The sequence below is a fragment of the Pygocentrus nattereri genome, chromosome 24 (genome assembly GCF_015220715.1).
Source record: "Pygocentrus nattereri isolate fPygNat1 chromosome 24, fPygNat1.pri, whole genome shotgun sequence".
Lineage (NCBI taxonomy): Eukaryota > Metazoa > Chordata > Actinopteri > Characiformes > Serrasalmidae > Pygocentrus > Pygocentrus nattereri.
Window position 1 is genome coordinate 15,662,190 of NC_051234.1, and position 15,112 is coordinate 15,677,301.

The 15,112-nt window shown below is 38.3% G+C and overlaps 1 protein-coding gene across 2 annotated transcripts; it reads right to left on the bottom strand.

Moving 5' to 3' along the window:
- Positions 1-2,644: 2,644 nt before the first annotated feature.
- Positions 2,645-13,375, bottom strand: LOC108414450 (lysosomal-associated transmembrane protein 4B-like). 2 transcript variants are annotated; one of them, XM_037534221.1, is made up of 7 exons: positions 13,090-13,375; positions 11,157-11,231; positions 10,696-10,769; positions 9,966-10,088; positions 9,638-9,736; positions 9,124-9,222; positions 2,645-3,714 (listed from the first exon to the last, which is right to left on the bottom strand). In XM_037534221.1, the coding sequence occupies exons 1-7, from the start codon at positions 13,097-13,099 to the stop codon at positions 3,640-3,642; spliced, it is 555 nt and encodes a 184-aa protein (XP_037390118.1). In that variant the 5' UTR covers positions 13,100-13,375; the 3' UTR covers positions 2,645-3,639. The 2 variants fall into 2 exon arrangements, with proteins under 2 accessions (XP_037390118.1, XP_017542806.1); XM_017687317.2 differs by having other exon boundaries at positions 11,157-11,268; positions 13,090-13,371.
- Between the last annotated feature and the right edge of the window lie 1,737 nt (positions 13,376-15,112).

Here is a 15,112-nt window from a genome sequence, read left to right on the forward strand (position 1 = left end):
GTCAGCTGGCAGAAAGCAGGATACACCCTGGACAGGTTGCCAGTCCATCGCAGGGCAGACAGGCATACACACACACACACACACACACACACCCCAGGAGCAATGTGGCATGTCCAATAGGCCTGACTGCACGTCTTTGGACTGTGGGAGACACAGGGAGAACATGCAAACTCCACACAGAGAGGACCCTGGTCGCCCAGCTGGGGAATCGAACCCAGGCCCTTCTTACTGTGAGGCGACTCTCAGTCACATATGATTGAGAGACTGTCTATTGTTCAGGGTAGAACACAGCAGCAAAGCACCAAAAGCAGTATGAGCAGTGGGGTTTTCATTTCAGAAGGGCATTGAAATGTACCGTCATAAACAACTTAAGAAGAAGAGACAAATTAATAAAATTCAATGAATGTTACCGTGGTTCTCAACACACAGATGCTCTCACCTCTATCCGTAAGCCCCTAAAATAGACAGATTCACAGAAACAAAAATATTTCCTTTCTGGAAATCCACTAAGCACAGTCCACATGCAGCAAATACTGCTTGTGACTCTTCATGCCTCACCCCACAGCAGAGCTGTGAATATTTTTAAAAAGTTGTAAGGGAGGGCAACACTATTTTAAATCTAAACTGGAGAAGTTACTTTAATGAAATAATGACACAGGTAGAGGCAAATCAGCCCTTGAACAGCAATATAAAAGTATCAGGACAAAAAGCTCTGTACTGCAGTATTGAACAGTGGAATTCCTTCGAGTGCACCCAGCTAGCCACTGTGTTTCTGTTTTGGGGATACTTTTTGGTCTTACACAAAACAAAATCTTGACAGTGAGAAGTGTGAAAAAAAAACAGAAAAGCAGTCAGAACAGAATGAAACCAAGAATAAGTCATAATACATGATGAATACAATAAAAAAGGAACTGCATAGGACTACCGCAGGAAATGCACAAACCCACAAATAAACCAACAACTAACAGTCATACTCCACAAACAAGACCACTAGTAAAGTGAAAAACCCCGACTACGCCAACAAACTAGAGTAATTAAGCACGCAGGTAAGCCTGAAGGACACGGGTTTGAGATGATGAGACATTTATTGATAACCCATAAGAACATGTTTAGTTTAATAGTTTATTAATATAAGTCTAATATAAACAAATTAAAAAAGAACAAATAAAATAACAGCTCCAAGAAGAGGAAATACTGGTTGTGAGCATCCCACTTTAAGTGGTCTAGCCTGGCCAAAAGGCCAAAACCTAAAATCTCCCAACACACACACAAAAGTGCAGCGCACGTGAACACACCACAGCAAGTAAGATGCCAGACCACGAGTGACGAACAGGAGGGGAGCATCCACAGGAGCACTCCACCACACTCGGGTGTCCTATAAAAAGAAGTCAGTTATACTGTAAGACGCCAAGACCACTTGATCCCAAAGGGGGTGCTACACAACCAGTACATTACCCCAAGACAAATAAAACTAATGGCTATGATAATTCAATGCTGTTTCCAATAGCTCCTCACTAATGTACCAGAAGTGCTGGGGAAGGGGGAGACTGCATAAACTGGCACACCAGCACCCATCAAATGACCATCAGCCCCAGCCAATTCAAGCTCCACGCAGGAGGAAGTTGTCCATGCACAATGTGCCACTGTGCTTATATGCTAAAGCTAATGGCTAATTGTAAACACCTGGTGCTTCAGAGAGGGGAGGGGAAACAGCACAGTGCCTCTCACTATGGTGGCTGGCAGGGCTCACAAGCCACTCACAACCAGCCAAAGGATCTGCTGGTTACACATGGCAATAAATGTAAACACTAAATGTGTCTATAACACTGTGCCGTGTTTGGTGGTGCCCGTGTGGAAACATAACTAATTTGTTATTATGATGCGAATTTATAGACTTTGGCAAACACGGAAAGATGGGTAAAATAATAGTTTACACTCACCAGATTTAAAGGTAACCCACGTAATCCGCAAGAAAATTGCTTATGAGATCTAAATTCACAACTTCATGTCCAGATTTTTAGCGCACCCAGATGTGATGTTCAGCTTGCATTTTCCCAGCCACTGTGGTTCTTTAAGACTTGCTCCACTCCTGGCCATGACTAAGGGTAAATGGAAGTAGGAAACTGTTACATTTATTAAGAACCATGAAAACCACTGCCTTAATGGTGACAATGAAAAATGTGACTAAATCTAAAAAAAAATGGGCACATGCTTTGAAGGACGTTTACTGTCAAAATTATTTAACAGATTTTGACATGTCAACAACCAATTAAAATCGCAAGGGTTAGTCCATACGATCCATGCATGATATTTGTAATGATACTGTTTTTCGGTAGCGTTGACTTTTGCTGTACTTGACACAACAGATTAAAAAATAACTGTAATCTTAAACAGTAAGTAAAACACATATTTTGAGTGCTAATGCCCTTTATTTAACTAATCAACTAATTAACAAGCCTTTCTTCACTTAAATGTGTGTGATAGAGTATGTAAAATACTCAGTAAACTATTTAGGCCAATAGTACTATAGGACTAAGACTAAAATTGATAGTGTCATCTTTGTTATCACTCAGTCTAGCATTTCAAAGATAATTTACATCTTAAAGAATCCAGGTGACATTAAAGTATAGAGAGACTCAGCAGATTTAAGGTTACAACTGTTTATTTCACAAATAGGTATTTGAACATCTCTGAAATTAAATTTTAACATCACTAGGCAAAGGACATTCCCAGGAACAGGGGCACATCCTATTTCAATATTGATCATCCTATTTATTACAAAAATCTGATAATTTACAGTGATCAATATGTATTTAAATCACAACAACACACACATATATGCAAAACAGCAGTGTATTGCACTTGTTACAACAAAACACAAAGAGCAAAAAGCCACTGAGACTACTGATAGTGCCCATGTTTGGGATAGCTTCTCACCATTAAACATACTTGCTGAAGTGTGGTGGGAAAATGTGACAAGTCTATAAGAGGACAGCCATCAGACATAGTAACAAAATAATAAATTAATATGTGCAATTAATATGTCTTGAGCTGGTAACTAGCTGGTAACTGTTGGGTTGGGTGGTGGAAAGAGTCTTGCCATCTAATTTTACATTCACCATAGTCAACTTGTTTCATTCTTGGTAAACAAGGATCAACAGAATATGTGACGAGTCCATAAGAGTGAAACAGGACAGTTATCACACATAGAAAAATTACAAATTAATTTGTGCAGTAACATTGTCTTGCATGGTTAGCTGGTAACCATTGGGCTGTGGAAAAGGTCTTTCCATTTAATTATAAACGGCCTTTATTTTCAGATAGCCTGGTTTTGTATGTATCTTTGTCTCTGAGAAGAATTATTTATTACTAATAAATGAATAAGTAAAACCCACATACCCAAATATGTTTGAATACACTGGAGATTTACATTTACCATGGTCTACCCTAAATCAGAATCAACAGAAATGTTAGGAGGTCAGCAATAGGGATCATAGGTCATTTAGAAGCAAAAACTTCTTCAAAACTCAGACCTTTTCTTCAACTGCCCACAGTCCTAGTATTTTACAGCTTATTGAATGTGCATTCGGTATCTTAGTACATAGATTCATGGACAGCAATCAGGGACAGCAAATTAACTCAGGCCAACATTAAAGGAGGTTGGGCTTGCTTGACTGGGAGTATCACTGTGTCATCATATGGGGGCAAGAGCACCTGCCAATCAAAAGAAAATGGTTACATAAACGATGCAAGTACACAATCATATTACTTTAAAAAATAACAAATTAATGCCTTAAACCTCAAACACAAACAGCTCTTTCTGCAGCATTGACATGAAGTTACTTTTTGTCTTATTGTGAGATGTATACCATAACCAAGAGGGGCAGGGGCCCAGGGCAGAAGAACTAAGAAAACAGCCTGCTTTTCTACACAGAGCTCAGCTCTGAACTGTTTCTTCAAGGACTGGGGTGAGACAAAGTGAGAAAGATGCATAGAAAGAGAAAATAAGTTGAAAGGTCTGTTTTTTTTCTCTTTACTCTTTATGGTTCACCTACTTTTCTAGAGACCACACTTTAAGAATTACAGATCAAAACTGTCTGACAGGCTTAACTGTTGTACTCATTGACATAATTATCATAATAAAGGTCCAGGCCATTATGGCACCTCTTTAGTTGGGAGATTAGTTCTAAGCATAACAAAAAATTTATTCACATAAAAGCTGCTTTGAAGAGATTAAATGGAGACAATAAATTGTGGACTAAAAAGAGTAGGCCCTAAACTAAACGGTACAGAAGTAAAGAACAACCCACAAGTAAATGGTTAAGTGTGGTATTAGATAACAAATGATACCAATTTGTGTTTGCTTTATGTTTGTCCAGTTGTGTATCTATTATGCTGTAATGTGGGGATTGTGGGGGGCAGTGTCTAGTTCTGTGTTAAAAGGGTTGAAGGGGGTAATTTTTTAGTGCTTGAATGTATTTTTCAGATCCCATCAAAACAGAATAAACAAGAAATGGCATGACAGAAATCACAACCAACTCTCCAGTCTGGTGTGGTGACAAGACTATATCCCAAGATTTTGATCCAGTGGGTGCATGTTCCAGCCCACAGTGTACCCAGATGTGGAAGAATGGTGCAAAAGTGGACACATAAAGACCTGACATCAGTATTACAGAAGTACCGCAGAAGCAGCCAGTTCATGTTTGGACCAGTCTAGTGAAGCTGCAGTGGAGACAGGAGCTCCAATCTACAGAGGAGATCTAAAGGGAAGCCCACTCAGATAACCTTACTGGGGTTGTTTAAGTGCTCAAGAGTTAAGAAAAAAATAAACTCAGACTTAAGGTCCTCATAGATGAACAAGCACTTCAAACACATAGACTACAAAAATATTTTTTCAGTTCAAGCTAAAAAATTTTTTTAATGTGGTAAGCAATGGAAAGAGTTTTTTTCAATCAAAAAATACTTTGATCTAAAAAATAATTCATTTGTGGTATTTATTTAGATAAAACTAACAGCATGAAGTATTTTTTAGGTTGAAGTGGCAAACCATTTTTTATGACACAGACTGAAAGAAGAAGAGGAGATTGTACAGGGTGTTCACATTATTGCCTGCACATTATCTATCATCACTGTGCAATAATTTTGCCTCTGTTCTGTATCCATGTATATGTGTGTGCCAGTGTGTGACACTGCATTTTATCTTGAAACTACCATTTACAGTACCACTGGGTACCAGTTTGTAATGCAGCACTTTTCCAGTGACTTCTCAAGGACAGTGAAGGCCAACCTAGGGCAGGATGGTGTCAACCACTGAAGCCACTTTGTGAATTGTTTTTTTTGTTTTTTTTTTTGGTATGGAAATAAAAAATGCCTGCTGCAACTGTCAACCCTGCCAGTATTCTCCATATAGTTAGAAAGACTAACAAGGAAACAAATTCATTAATTGAGAAAGGAACTGGGAGACAGCGTACAGAAACAATTGCTGACAAAGGGGTATCAAAACCTTATTTACACTGAGCTTTCTCACTCTGCTTATACTTCAATAAAATTAGCCATTTTCATAAAAGATGAAGAGACATCTTTTTCTTTTACAACACCAACTCATGTGCTACATAAGTCACATAATCAGAGCTCATTGGGAGAAGAAAGATACCCTCACCGCATCCAAGCTCTAGTGGAAGAAAAAGTGAAAAGAAGAGAAGAGAACAGAAGAGAAGATACCAGAGGAAAAGATTGTATATGGCCTTATTCTCACTTAGTGCAAAATACTGCCTCTACGAGACATGCATAACGGTGTTGTGTGGAGTAAGACCATTAAGTAGTCAAACAAAACAATCTTGTCAATAGACAGTTGTTTAAAGAACCATTTTTGTAAATAAGATGTCCATCAGGGGACCACACAACCTTATCTGAACCCCTTCAGCTCACAGACCACAGACCAGTACATAAAGCACCATGCAATTCATCCAGGTGCTCGGTAATATAAATGACTCTAAAAGCATTGGTTACTGCAGTATTTTACTTTTTCTTCCTCTCTGTTTTTCTCTCTCCTGAATACATAAATTCCCAAACTAGTGAGGTAACACCATACATTTTTAACATAGAGTATAAGCCCCTTAGTAAAATGGCAAGTAGAAAGGTAAAAAATAATCAAAAACAGTTAAATTAAACCTTGAAACATGGAGTGTAAGATATGTTGGATGGTAAAACATTCCTTCAGAAATCTTTCACTGATCTTATCCTTTCTGTGGGTGGAGAACCTGCTGACTGAGCCATTTCCCCCATATTAAACACTATTTGGCACAGAGTATGCATCACAAATAGCTTTACAATATCTGTCAACAGTAAAAATTAAATGGAAACTGGAAGAAGCAGAGCTTCTGGAGAGGAGGTCTCTTTAAATCCCCCTCAATTAGACCAAACTCAGACAACATAGCTTTCCATAAAAGGAAAGAGACAGAGGAGGATAGGATGTTTACAGAAAAATTAAGGAAAAAAGGAAAAGTTAGTATTCTAAAAGAAGGCTAGGTGAAATAAAAAAAATCATACTTCAGTATAGGCATTACTATGGGCAAAACTTTAAGGTGATGTTGTCTCCCCCACTCTGGATAGACTCCACTTTGAGTGGCTCTGTCCACTCACACCTCCCTTGCACACCTGCAGTTGACCTAGGTCTCCCCATTATAAAGTGTCCTCCACAAATATTGGCATCTCTGGTAAACATGAGCAAAACAGGCTATAAAAAATATTCTTTGTTGCATAATCTTTTGATTCTTCATTCAAAACAATTAACAAATTATTAACAAAATATCATCTAATACTTTGTGCAACCATCAATGCAATGATAACAGATCTTAGTCTTCTTCATGATGCTTAATGAGACTGGAGAACACATGGCAAGTGATCTGAGATCATTTCTTCATCCAGAACCTCTCCAGATCCTTCAGGTCAACACTTATAGGTTCTCTTCTTCAGCGCATCCCATAGGCTTTCTAAGGGGTTCAAGTCAGGGGACTGGGATAGCCAAGGCAAAACCTTAATTATGTGGTCAGTGATCCATTTTTTGTGTTGATTTTAGCTGTACTTTGGAATATTGTTGTGATGAAAGATCAAAATTATGGCCCAGTTTAAACTTCTTGGCTGAAGCAGTCAGCATTTTATTTCATTCCTGATGGCACTTGATGGAGCCTGTGATACCATGTATCCAGTAAAATTGTCTACGGTCTTCGAAAAAAAAAAAAAAAAAACAGCCCCACAACATCACAGATCCACCACCATACTTTATAGTGGGGATGAGGTACTCTGTGTCTTTGTGTCTATGCCAAACTGGTCTCATCTGACTATAGAACATGGTCCCATTAAAAGTTTTGGTAATAGTGATACTTTTTTGATCCCACAACCAGGGAAATTCCACCTCCGCATTTAACCCATCCGTGAAGTGAAACACCACATACACACTAGTGAACACACACACTAGGGGGCAGTGAGCACACACTTGCCTGGAGCGGTGGGCAGCCCTATCCATGGCGCCCGGGGAGCAGTTGGGGGTTAGGTGTTGCTCAAGGACACCTCAGTCATGGACTGTCGGCCCTGGTGATCGAACCCGCAACCTTCCGGTCACAGGGCCAGATCCCTAACCTCCAGCCCACAACTGCCCTGATGTATGTATAGCAAACTGTGTTTTATTATTTATTAGTTATTTAAGTCTTGTTTGATTATGGTTTGGGAGATTGTCTGATCCCAAGACCTAACCCATTAAACAGAGGTTTAATGAATATATTTATTTCATGACAAGATTTAGTTTTATCTTTCCATCATTATACTTTAAATAAAGGCCAGAATTTTGAAAATATTTTGAATGAAAGTTTATTGAATAATATAGTGAAAGATAATGAAAATTGAGAATATTTTTGCAGCTCAGGTACTGGGGCCCCAATATTTGCAATATTTGCAATAGTTGTGAAGGGCGCTCCATTGTTTGGTTTAGTTGTTTGCAAAGTCACTGTGGTCATCCTGAGCATTAAGCCATGTTTTCCATTTGTTGCTTTCTTGTTTTTACCCTCACCTGGTCCTTCTGGTTTTCCTCCTTTGTTTTGACCCCTGCTTGTTCAATGGGCTTTGTTTTGCCAGCTTCTTCTTTGGGGAGCTGGAGCTGGAGAGAGTCATGACCACTTTAGCGAGTCATTCCAGTCTGAGGAGGTTAAAGTGCCTTTGGCTTGGTGCTGAGAGAGGAAGAGGCTTCCCAAGGAATTTTTCTAGGGGTGCTATACCAATCTCACTCCAGTTTCTGTGTTACTGGGTGAGACGAAGGGGACACAAAGTCCCCAGTGGCAGAGGAGGGTCTCACAGCCCTGCCTAAAGCACCAGAAAACATCAATGAGACAGCGCAGGTTCCAAGGGTCTGCCCTATGCTACAGAGCACTGGCCTGTCAAACCTGCTCCATGTGAAACCTGTGAAGCTCCTGTGCCAGATGCACCATGTGCTGCTCTGGTGCCAGCTTTTTGGAATGCTCCTCTTGCAGCATTCTCCTGGAGCTGTTCCAGTGCTTGGCTTTAGACCTGCTCCTCCTTTGCAAGCTGTTATGCGCCAAACCAATGGATGGCTTTACATCCACTTCCCATTGCCCCACTCAGATGGCCCACATTGCCGGTCCTGCCTCTGTCCCTCTGTAGATCCGGCTGATGAATCTGCCCTTCCCTCGGTTCTTTCTGCCAGTTGTGGTTGTGCCTCCTCATAGGCAAGGCCTGCCCTCTGTGTTTGTTTTGGGAACTACACCTTATGAGGGGGTTTCTGCCTGGTCTACACTCTCTAGACTCTCCCCAGCTCTGCCCACTCACACCACACTAGCACATATGCAGTTGATATAGGACTCATTAACTCCCTATTATATACACCTCTGTTTGGCTTAGTTGTTGGCAAAGTCACTGTAGTTGACTGTGCCTTCAGTTGTTGTGATAACTGGCAAAAGATGAAAAATCAATCCTTCAACTGAGAAGCAACTGTGTCTAAAGCACATCTTATTTTACATGATAAGAAATTGAAAAAATAAAGAACTGCTACTAGTTTTACTGCAAAGGTATTTCATTTATGAAGTCTAATAACAGTGTAAGTGATAAACTCACTGTGGTGTCATTCATATTGGTGACATACACCAGGACTTCTGCATTGCTCCTGGCACTCACATACCTGTAGCAGCTCCACACACACACCATCAGATATGCCTAGAAAGACAATGCATTATTACCTCTGAGAAGAAAACATCTGATATTATATGAATAAATATTATCCTTAAACAGATATGATATGACTACATGTTATGATGAGACAGCAAATAAACTATCAGATGCTGCTGGACAAAAATCAAATCAACTTGTGCTTTTTCATGCCTTTATCAAACAGTACCTGTAACCTGTGGCACTCTATCAGTGACAAAGACAATTTCAATACAGTAAGTAGAGAGATTGGAATGGGTAAATATCCACTTTTGGCTTTATATAATCCAAAACTATTCTGCATGCATAAATCTGGTGCACAGTGTTGCTACAGTAACTGCTTTTAATCACAGAGCTATCACAATTACAACTGTAATAGAAAATAAAATTAGAGATACAAGCATATTATGATCACAGTGGGTACCTTGAAGGCTAAGATGCAGGTGATAAAAAGTAGGACAATGAGGACCAGACATGTGTTGCTCATGGACATTATCTCCTCTTTGTAGGGGAAGTTTCTTGGCTGTAATGGAGTGTAGAGATCATATCACCAGTACTAGACATTTCTTCTATTGACAACTAATAACAGTATTACTCAAAAAAAAAAAAACATTCTGGAGCCATGATCAAGTAATTTATACAGAAAATATAATGTGCATTGCAGTTACAGTAGGCCAAAGTTATGGCTGTGGTCATATTAACTACACCCTATTTTATTATAAGGGATGAGTTCCCCTCCCCAGCTTACTGACCAGTTGTTGAAGGTAGTCATTGATAGTATTGGGGTAGACCACCACACTGACTGCCACCAGTACATTCAGGGCAAAATCCAAAACTTGATAAGAGAAAAAAGGAATGATCCAAGCAGCATGTAACTAAAAGAGGAGAGACAATATTAAAATAGAATACTGTACTGAAATATTGCAACAGAGGGCTTACAGTTTGCATCATGAATAATATAATAGAGATGGAAACTAAGCAAGAAACACAAACTCCAAACCTGCAAGCATATTTTGGTAACTGGGCAGATTTCTGAGCTACTGTAATATGTAGTATGCCATGGGTGTGTTTACTAACCATATCAGGTAAACTCTAAAGTTTATATAAGACATATAGTCACATAGAATCATTGTATTCATAAATGACAGTCATAATTTATTTTTACATGACCTTCCAACCCCTCTTTATTAAAAATGCTGTTTTTGTTACTTTGCCTATATTGTGCCTCATTCAAAAAGTAGTGAAAGACCTGAAAGGCCAAATAGGCATTTATTACAAAAAAATTAATTTTTTAATTTTACAGCTTAGAGTCCATAAAGGGAGTGCATGGGCTGTGCAGTGAACTGTGTGTTTTAAAATGTTAACAGCCTTTACATACGTTATATTCTTTTACGTCAAAAAGTGAAGAAAATTAATTTTTTCCATAATATGTTGCCTTTCCTGTAGTTCTCTGTGCTTCAAAAAGCTGATTATACACCTTACCTTATAAGCCCCATAGATTGCCATGCCACAGATCACTATCATGAGAAGGGAGATTGCTGAAGCAATGCACATATCTAGACAGAAAAAAAATATCTTCATTAAAGGTAAAATTTGTGTGTCAGGAAACTGCCTCCTCCTGTTACCATACCAATGGTGTTTCTGCAAGAGGTGATGCTATTTTTAATTTGACTTCTGCTGTTCTTGAACTTAAAATGTTAAGAAGTAACATTAGGTTATGTTAGGTTTAAAATTATACGTAGTTCAGTTCTAGCTCTAGTCAGCACCTTCAGTCTGATCACTGTGCAAGTGAACAAGACTGTCAGAGATGTAACTGAAACATTATTACACAATATTTTTAACCCCTAAAACACTCACATATACACACAACATCTAGGCTGTAAAGTGTTTTTTGTTGTCTATTTTCTCTACTGTTTTACTTTGCAGCACTACTGCTGTCTTACTGGCATCGTCCATAACATCGAGGTCATTGGCTAGCTCAGCACTCGTCAAGCGATACTGGTCCGGGTCACTGAGTGCTGTGAGGAGGATGAAGAGGACCACAGCATTGATGAGCTATAGGCACAAAAAAGGACTTCAAATCAGCATTGGAATTCTTTACCTCAAAAACCTTTACCTCATATAGAACTCTCAAAACAATTATTTCCCAACAACACTTTCTGAAAGACACATGAATTATTGTTCATTTAAATTATTATTTAAGTTTTTTGAACAATGAACAAATGAGCAAAACACATAAATTGACATTAACCAGAAATGTTACACACAATAAAGCAAGGTATTTATTAAATAAAGCATGATGTTAGCTGTTCCAAAAAATTAACCATCACCACACACACTTTAATTTATTTCAAATTTTAGCTTTATGAGCTATGGTGGGTTTCTCTAGAAACAATACTCCACCTAACCAGCACCTGGCAAAACCATGAACATCCTATGAGTCACTTGCTCTGGTCTCTGATACACAGCACTGTTCTTTCAGATGCTCCTTGAGGAATGTGCCATGACACACTCACAAAGGCACACACATACTTATCCTCTTTAAGAGCCTTCAAAAGATTCACACTAGTAGAGATGGTCTAGTGAAAGATGCCACTAATCTTTAGAGCTCCAGGACCTAGAGAAGCACATCTTGAGCATCCAAACGCTGTCAGAACCAGCTCAATAAAATGCCTTCTCTGGCCTAGAGAGTCTCCCTCTCTAGGCCAGCAAAACTATTAAATTGCTAGATGTCACAAGGGAATACAGACTCAGATGCCATTGTGAAACATGCTGTTACCATGCACAGGCAGGCAGGGTAAAATAAAATAAACCAATAATATCATGTTTCACCTCCCCACCACTTTCAAGTAAAAAATGTTCAGCTAGCTCAAACTTCCCTAAAACTTCCCTAAAAATGTGTTTTACTCTAAAATATGTCACAATATGAAAGAAATGTGCATTATGATTTCTAACTCACATTGATACTAACAACAACAGTCCCTACACATGGTTGCTACACATGGAGTTTCAATAAAACTTAATAAATTAATAATAACGGAAGCATTGATAAATCACCAAACCTTCAAGAACAAAGCAAGATTTTTACTTTAATTTGGCTACTTATTACCTATGATTTATTATCACAGAAAGTTAAAATAATAAACAAGACATTGAAGTCTTATGAAAACCTATGAAAACAGTGGGTAAGAAAAGGCTCCTCTGTTTGAGGTACGCTGAATTTTGCCTAAAAGAAGCTACAATGAATGAAATGAAAAACGGTGGACTTATGTCCACACCACCCGATCCTGTTATAGAGAGACTGAGAAAAACAGGCATCACCTGAGAGCATTCAGTGAATAATGGATGAACAGAGAAGCATTTTGTTACCTCTGCTGTTCAATCCTCTTTTAATAAGATACCAGAGAATACTCTAACGTATACAAGTTAAACGGGTTCTTTATGCCACTGTTGTTTGACTGCAGCAGTCATCAACTCAGTTACCTTGCTTAGCTTCTGAGTCAAACGTATCAACCAAATCTAAAATTTGATCAAATAAGATTGTGTGACATTTGCAAAACAGGTAATGTACTGCATGTTTACATGATTTACATTAAATTCAATAATGTAGGCTATGATTTGATGGCAAGCAGATGTTGTGATTCTACTGCTGATGATGTTTTTATTTATTTACTTACATTACTAATACTACTTATAGGTCGGTTCGTCTAAAAAGGACAAAAACAGTTCATTCAAAGCATGCAACATCGTGTCTATGAACCATCTCGGCTTACTAGGATTTTTTTTCATAATGAAACTTGTCACGTTAGCCTCAGTACAATTTCATGAATTCTTGAGAGTAATAACCATCCGTGTCCGTTGGCGCAGAACTCTTACCATATACCATATTCCGAGTATGATGCTCCCGGTTCGGACATGACAGCAGAAGCAACAGCGCGTCGAGTGGAGTCGTTCCCACGGGGAGATCATCTTTCACAGGACTCACATACGGCTATACTCGAGGAGCTTCCTGCTAATAAATGAAAATCCTTTTCGGGATTTAAATGATCGTAGAAACGTTCTGCGACAAATAAGTAATTACTGCGAGCCGCAGTCTGCGATTTAATGTAACATACGTCCCCTGTACCACGTGACCACAGAGGGATTTCCACGGGATCAGGGGTAGAACTGTGAGTGACGTAACGTAGCGCAGTTTCGTGAAAGTCGCTCTGATCGCTTCTGGTCAGCTGGTGTTTCAGGATAGAGGACCACGGTTAAGTTGGTTTTGTAGTAGCATATTAGGATTTCTTTCTTTAATAGTTTTCAAACGGTGCATGCAAAACGGTTAAAACTCACAAATCATCGTTGCTAACATCAACGACAAGCAGCGACATCTTCGTATAGGTCGGAAATGTATGCCTTAAAAAAACTGAACGCATTGATTTCTACGGGGTACCGCGACCCCCGCGAGAACTAAGGCGCCGTCTACAAATTACATAACAGTAAAGATGCAGGTGACCATCTGCAGGGGGGGGGAAGCATTTCACCCTTTATTTTATTAAAACTGAGCCTTTTGAGCCATAGTATGTCCTTTGACAAAGTACTTAAAGGTTTTAGAAAAGAGCTGTATTTATAATTAAAGACTTATAATTAAAGACAACAACAAACAAACACATACGCACTTCAAATAGATGGCATGACATGAAGTTTAAAAGTTATTGGATTCTCCATAATTAAACCCAAAAAGAGTGCAGAATATTTTTTACAGCTAATGCAATACAATACCTACTAACAGAAAATCAGAGTCAAAACTTGGCAAGACTCAATACATGACATACAGTCACAAAAGTCTGGGCAGCACTGATTACAACAGCTTCAGAAATATTCACATTACATTAAAACAAATGCATAATAAACTTTGAAAATAGATTTTATGAACTATTTTTGACGTTTCTGAATGTTTGATGAGAACACTCCAAAACAGCGTGTTAAGTGCAACTTGTATGATGTACTACAGCTCATATTTGCAACTGTAACTTCTGCCAATCTCTTGTGACAAGTTTATGTGAATTAATTTTAATAACTTTAGATCATTTCACTCCAAAACAAGTTGTACTTCACCAAGTGCAGCTCACATGACATACTACACTTCTTTTATTCATGACTTTAGCCTCTGCCAATCTGTGGTGCAAGAAATTAATTTCACTAACTTTTGAATGCTTGATGATGTCCCTTCAAAGCAAGTTGTACTTAAGCCAATGCACATGGCATACTACACCTTTTATCTATTTATTTTTTAGTAATGTTAACATCAGCTGGCCTGTGGCAACCATTTTTTAAAATTAATTTCAATTAAATTTTTACATTTAATGATTCTATTCCAAAACAAGTTGTACACCTCTTATATCTGTAACTTTAACCTCTGCTGATGTGTAGTGAAAAGTTGTTGTGAATTAATTTCAATGGGCTTTTGAACATGTTACAATATAGCTCCTAAACAAGCTGTACTAAATCGAGTACAACCTACATAATGTACACCTCTTATCTTAGAATCTTATCTTTGAACCTATACCAATGTACAGTATAGTGAAATAATTTTTAATAGTCTTTAATGTTTGACAATGTCACTCTGAAACAAGTTGTATTTAACCATGCAGAACCCACAAAACATACTACAACTCTTATATATTTTAATTATATCCTCTGCTGATCTGTTATAAAATATGTTTGTGAAATAACTTCAATAGCTTACAAAGAATTCAAAATTTCACTCCAAAACAAGTCATCCTTAGTCAAGTGCAACCACATGACATGCTACAGTCCTTATATCGGCTGACCTGTAAGGATAAGTGTTTATGAACAAATTCTGAAAGCTTTTGAACATATAACAATATAAGTTGTATTTAATCAAGTGCAACCT

Coding starts and splice junctions, on each gene's coding strand:
- LOC108414450 (XM_017687317.2), bottom strand. CDS start 13,182: ATGATCTCCCCGTGGGAACGACTCCACTCGACGCGCTGTTGCTTCTGC. Junction 11,269..13,089: donor TACTCGGAATATGGTATATG/GTAAGAGTTCTG, acceptor TTGTGCCTATAG/CTCATCAATGCTGTGGTCCT. Junction 10,089..10,695: donor CAATCTATGGGGCTTATAAG/GTAAGGTGTATA, acceptor CTCCTCTTTTAG/TTACATGCTGCTTGGATCAT.